The sequence below is a fragment of the Corvus kubaryi genome, unplaced genomic scaffold (assembly GCF_017639235.1).
Source record: "Corvus kubaryi isolate FWS band 111438036 unplaced genomic scaffold, C.kubaryi_AGA036_p1.0 65041, whole genome shotgun sequence".
Classification (NCBI taxonomy): Eukaryota; Metazoa; Chordata; class Aves; order Passeriformes; family Corvidae; genus Corvus; species Corvus kubaryi.
Window position 1 is genome coordinate 27463 of NW_024581716.1, and position 6711 is coordinate 34173.

Sequence of the window (6711 nt, forward strand, 5' to 3'; positions counted from 1 at the left end):
AGCTCTCCAGCTTTTGTTTTGCCACAGGGGAGAGACTTTCCATTTTCCAGTGTGTGCTCTAGCACCTCCTCAATCCCACAAATCCAGCTGGCACGAGGTGTTTTGCATTCCCAAGACAGCAAAGTTAAATCACCATGCAAGGATTTCTACTCAGCCCAAACTATGCCATATGCTTAAAGTTTACAAAGGATGACAGAGGGTGAAGAGAAGTTTGTTTTGTTTTTAAATGAACCACAGAAGAGGTTCTGGTATCTCAGTTTGCTCTCCTGCTCTATGGATAATTGTTCCAGATGTTAAGGGAACTGGAGCTCAGAGGTGTCACGGCTGAATTAACATGAACAAATACGAGTCCTGAACAAAGGCTTGAAAAATTTCAGGTAGTTCAGCACAGTAGTATTTTTTTAGCTATGATAAGTCACCTCACTGCTGCCAAGCCACAAGATGATGAACTAGTCTGGCTTCTCCTGGGGCTCATATTATCTATCAGCACAGACCTCCTTGGCATGTTTCAAACATTATGCTCATCATATACATATTTTTTCTCCTCTGTATATATTACTGTGCAGCTGCACACTCTACTGCATATAGTAATTTCAGAAGAATGGACATTTTATGTCCCAGGACTAATGTCCAGCTCCTCACATTAACCTTGCCTCACCAACTCCAGCCTGTTTTCCATACAACACGAGCAACTGAAGTGGAACTTCCATTTGCATTCATTCAGACTAAAGAAGCTGAAAATACCTGCCTGGTATGTGTTCAGTCAGCCATGGATAATGCTGTATCCCTTATCTAAAATGACTAAATATGCTTTTCAAGGAAAAGTGACCATCATTTTTTGGATATAAATAGAAAAAGTGAATAGTAAAAGACAACAGTTTACTTAAAGGGACATTTTAGAGATCTACCAGTGACTTTTTATGTCCCCCGTTTTTCTCAGGTGTACCTTTGTACAATTCACATATATACAACTAAAAATTTGTTTTATTATTTCAAACTATACTTTTGTTTTTAATACATTTCCATACATTTTAACATGGAATTAACTTTAACTTGAAGCCCTTTTTCTCTCCCCAGAAACCTGATCACTATTCACTGTTATCTGTCCCTGTTTGTTTATACACAGAAATATATGCTCTCAACTGTTTCATCCAGAGCAGAAATATGACATCAACTACTGGAAGAATTAAAAAAACCCTCTAAGACTTACAGACAGAAACTAAGGCCATTCCTAATACAAAAATGCCCTAAGCAAGTAAACACTTGCTACTGAGTCTCTGAGTACATTATATTCCCCACACAAACAGTGCAAATCCACCTCTAGGCAAGGCTTTCCAGTCTTTTAATAAGATTTGCAATTTCTTGACAACTCCATTTTTCTTCCAAAGACAGTGGGTGAATCAGGGTGAAGTATTTTTGCTTCCTCTCAAGTCAAATATTTGCATGTACTGTAGACACCAAATGGGATCCTCCTCATCTTTTCCTTTTGCTGTGTTGAGATAGATGAAAAGATTACATTTATGTCAAAAATTATTTGTTCACTACACATCACTACACACACTCCAGGGTAACTACTGTATCAAATACCAGTATATGCACCTGCACCGTTCAAACTTTCACAATTTACTATGAAGAAGTCAGCAAATTATCATAATCATCAATCATTCTAAATATTTATAATCTTATTTTTTAAAAACTTAAAATGCCAACTGGTCAACTGGCCCAGTACACACATTGCACAATAACTTTTAATGCATTTTATACTGCTTTTTGCAGCTTTACAACTGTGTTATACAATCAGCCTGTGTGAACATCCCTCGGCATTTCTGTATTTTCATGACAAAGACTTATTTAACAAGCTGCCACTATTGAGTGACTTGTAGGAACAGCTAGGAATCCCACAGTCACACAGACCTGACCTTGGATGAGGATGGTTCAGTCAGTCCCACTCTCTGTTCATTAGAGGCTCTGCCCAGCCATTCAGAGTCCACAGCACATCTGCAGCCCCAGCTGCATTTCCTTTAGGCAGGGTGAAGCGACTCTAATTTTTTAAGCTGATTATTTTGCATTGTAGCTGAAAAGATTCCATTAGGAGTTCGAAAAGCAAATGGAGGTCTCTTTGTTTAGAGTTGTGCACAAACATAAACTCCTGCTGTTAAGTAAAAGCGAGATCTCAGTAGCCTCAGTCTGGTCTATATCAAAGTTTAAGAGCTGAAAGTGACACACACACCCCTTGTTGTTGTTGTTGTCTTTTGATTATGATCTACTTTCTTGTCCCTCCCAGTCCTGTCCAACTCGCCTTCCCTCCCAGCTTACCATGCAGGTGGAAAGTCCATCTCCTACAATCTTCTGAGAGGTTCAAAGTTCTCTCAGTGCACCTGAGCTGACTTCATCTGGACAAGCACTTCTGGAAAGGTCTGCTAAAGCTTCTCCCTAGAAATCCAGACTGCCAGGTGGGGAACCACCTTGTTTGGACTTTTTGGATTACAAGTCTTTTTCAGGGCCTCGCCTTGTGCAAGGTATTCACCAGACTTTTGCAGCTATGTGTGCTGACATCCACATAAGAAGCAAATGCTCTTTACACAGCTTTGAACAAGCCTTCTCAGAGGGGTTGTGAATTTTTTTATGTCTTGGGTTGTTTTTTTAAATTCGTTCAGCCCTTATCTACCTTTCTTAAAAGAACAAAGGCAAGGGGAAAAAGCATGCTTCCACAAACTTCATTTGAAGTATGATTCTAGAGCAATAATTATTGTTTCAGATATGCAATTTAGGACAATCTTTGGGTATTACAAAGACCAAATGCATTCTTTCATCTTTGTATTTATTATTTGTTTAAGGTTTAGGTTTGCTCAGCCTTTGATCTGTAACAAAAACAAGGGCTACACAGAACATTTCTTATTGTTACTCTGTAAAGACTTTTGATTGATTCATCCTTGTTCTGACTCATACTATTAACACAATAGCAGAGTTAGAAAAAGAGTCATCTTAAACAAGAGATGCACTTTATCTTTCTACATAATACTAAATCCATTTGGCTATACTTGTCAACAAAATGAAGAAAAAGAAGTCTTAAACTTTTTTGCTAAGGCAGTAGATAATTAGCAAAGATCTACTGATACCGGTTTTGGTCTTAGCATATACTGGACAAAGCAGTTCAAGACCGACTCTAAATATCAAAGAAATTACCATCTGTGCTGCCCAAAGTTGTTTTCCCATCTTTTCTGCAATTAAGAAGGAGCTAAAAATGTAGACTTACTGTTTTCTTTCCAGAGGAGAATTACCGAGAACTAGTCTGAGAATCACCAGTCCTTCTTAATACCTGGACAACTATTTCCATTTAGCAGGGGGAAAAAAAGTTAAAAAGAAAATAAAGTAATTTAACAGATTTCAAAAGGCCATTTTATCCTGTACTGTAGAGACTGTTTATGGTGTGTTCTACAGTTCAGGACAGACAATTTCATTCTCCAGATCCAAATGATTAATGGTATTTGTCTAAGCTTTTAGCTACGTCTTCAAGGTAAGCAGCTATAAAAGGAAGTCAGGAATTAAATACTCAAAACAGAGGCACAAGTTTCTCAAATTCTACGAGTTCTCAAATTCTAAGGAAAAAACCATGTATGATGAAAGTGTCACGATGAAAACATACGTTTTTATTTTATATCATAAAAACTATGACAAATGTTAGTCAACATCAGAAACATTTAGAAACTTAGAAACATTTTTTTGTGTTTTAAAATAAATTATCTGACTGACAGTGGCAACTCCTCAAGTTAATGTACACCCTACTGCTCTTCCTCTCTTAAATGCTGGACAGTCCTGAACCACTTCTGATACTAAAAGCTCAGAACATACAACTGTGGAATAACTTAACAGTATTTTAAAAGTAATTCACAAGTACCTTCAGAACTTTTTAAAGAGGTACTAAGACCATGCAAGTAAAAACTATTTAAACTCTTGACAAGGCAGAATTCAAAGCAGTGCTGAGGGCAGTTCACTTTCTGGCAAATCCAGGTGCACATTTCCTCTATGACCTTATTAGTTAATCTAGACTGTCTAATTACTTAAATGTATTTTAACCTGAAATGGTGTAAAGAGTTCTAACATTTCTCACTTAGCTCTATTACTTACATTACTATAACTGCTCTAATATATGGTACAACTCTGTTTTGCTGTGTTTGCCACATAGAAAGCATTTACCACACACTCCACAAAGGAAGTTTTTCCACATACCTTACCTACGTTTTAAATGCTTTAGCTTTTACTTTAGTGGAAGCCTGACAAAATGCAACCAACTGGTTAAAAAAAGACCTTAAAGAATTCTGTGCAGATTGCTGGCTATTGATAATAATGTCATAGATTTCCACCAAAGATTGGGTTATGAAAGTATGAGTGACTTTCAGAGAAGTCTGCAAAGAGCAGGTGAAACCATGGCTGGTTTTCTACTTGGATGCTGCTGTCCAAATGCAGATTCCTGAACTGTTGTGTCAGGATTTCAGCCCATCAGACCTCACAAGCACATGGACACATTTATCTACATACACCCTGCCCTGCAAACTAAAAACTGAGGAGCTCCGAAGGGAGCCTCACTTAACTGGTTCAGAAAACTAAACCAAGAAGAAGAGAATGGGAAATAAAAGCATGCCAGAGTTGCACCCATCCTCAAGAACAGATACAGGTATCATTTTTATCCCTATATAAAAACAATAACAGAGAAAGACCCAGGTTTTTAATTCTCTTCCTTCTTTCAAGGAAACAAAGAAAAGCCAAGTTTCACTTGCTGGCACCTTGCCCCATCTGATGTCCAAGTAAAACAAGCGTTTAGATAATTTTCCAGCAAGCACAATATCACTAAGGGCTGCCTCCATAGGATTTGCAAGTGCAGCCTGTAATGGCAGTTTGGCTGCTCTCCAAGTAAATTTCTTTTCCTCCCACCCCAGAAACTTCTTGCTATACTATACACTGAGGAGCACTATACAGCATGAGTGTGACAGCCTCCTAAACACAACCCAGTAACAGCATCAACAGGACTTTTTAAACTCCAGTAGTATCTTATACTGTCATAGCCAAGGAACTAAAGACACTTTCCAGGAGCCCATCTGCCAGGGTTACACAGCTCATGTGTCAGACAGGTTGAGGTACAAAAGAGTAAAGAGAACCTTTGACAGAGAATTTAAATGGAGAGAGAGAACAGTTTAAGAGACTGGAGATTTCTGGAATAAGTATTACTGTGTGCTCTTTTGCAACACAAAAATTGAAAGGGGAAGTAAAATTGCGAGATCATTTTGTTAAGAAAGGAGGGACAGGGGGCCTGCAGCTCATGACCTTTCTGGCTTGGAGCTCTACATACTCGTATTTTCCTACAATACTCAGATTACATACCTACATCACCCTTTCACCATACATTAATTTTCAAGACACTTGGTTACATTATAACTGGATGGTGATAGGGAGGTGTGACACTGCTTGTTGCAGGCTGGATCTCACTTGCATCATTTATCACAGTACATCACCTCTCCTGTTAGCCAAATGAGTTACACCATCGTTCGGTAAGCATACACCAAGATAACCAATGTCACAACACACCATGTTCTGGTAATGAGGTTCTTAGAGAGCTCCATACAGACTCGCGTTGTGTCAAGGCACAAAGACCTCTTGATGGGGAGGCCCTGGATTAGCCCTTGGGGATACAGACCCTTCCCAAGAGCCAATAGTGTGATGTGCAAAGTCTCACCAGCGGAGACATCCAAGCAAACAACTCTGAAGGCAGCACATGACAGCCGTGAAGGCCAAGATCCAATTACACCCTCGAGTCCCGGGCCATGTCAGGAGCTTCTCTGGTCCTGCCATGCACAGTCATTAAGTGGCCCTTACACCCCACTACGACTTCCCCAGACCCTCCGGGGTGCGGGATCACCCAGCCCCACCGACCCCGAGGGCAGGCGGGGCTTAGCTGGGTGCCAGCACAAGGACACCGGTGCCCCGAGTCCCCGGCACGGGACACTGCGATGACCCTGCCTTAAGCGGCAGGAGCCCCGGCTGGATGCGCCTGTCGGCGGCAGCGGAGCCGCCCTCATCCCGGAGCCGGCGCAGGCAGCGCAGTGCCGAGCAAACCCACCAGCAGCACCCCCGGCTCCCCCTCCCCTGCCGAGCCCGCTCGCCGTGCCACAGCCCCAGAAGGAACTGCGTTAACGGGAGCGGCGCGGAGCCGGCGGGAGGCGCAGCCGCAGCGGCCGCGGGGTGCGCGGAGCCTCGGGACGGGCACTGCCGCCGGCACCGGGGCGCCGGGGAGGGTGCCCGTGCGGGCATCTCCCCGCCGTGCCCTGACCTTACCTCCCCTTGGCAGGGGCCGCCCGGGCGCCGGAGCCCGCCGGGCAGCGCTGCCGTCACACCGCCCGCCCGGCTCCCCGCGCCGCCCCGCAGGGAAGAGCGGAGGAGGAGGAGGAGGAGGAGGAAGAGGAGCAGGTCCGCGCCCGCTCACCTGCAGGGGGAAGGTGGCCGCCTTGTTGCCCACGTAGCCGCGGACGACGTGGCTCTGGATGGAGAGCACCCGGCACTCCGGCTCCATGGCTGCGCTGCCCGCGCGCCTGCCCGCGCCGGGCCGACGTGGCGGCGCCGGGAGCAGGAGCGGGGGGCGGAGCGCGGCCGGCGTGACGCGCTCGCCCTGCCCGCCTGTCACACACCCGCCGCGGCAGGGAGGCAGGCGGGGAGGCG

At 43.8% G+C, this 6711-nt stretch overlaps 1 protein-coding gene across 1 annotated transcript in view; it reads right to left on the reverse strand.

Annotated features, from left to right (window-relative positions):
• LOC121672920 (pyridoxal kinase-like) overlaps positions 1–6651 on the reverse strand; it is a 33874-nt gene extending 27223 nt beyond the window's left edge. Inside the window, exon 1 of the mRNA XM_042045845.1 lies at positions 6479–6651. Within this exon, the coding sequence (XP_041901779.1) occupies positions 6479–6565 (87 nt within the window). The 5' untranslated portion in view covers positions 6566–6651. The remainder of the gene's footprint in view (positions 1–6478) is intronic.
• Between the last annotated feature and the right edge of the window lie 60 nt (positions 6652–6711).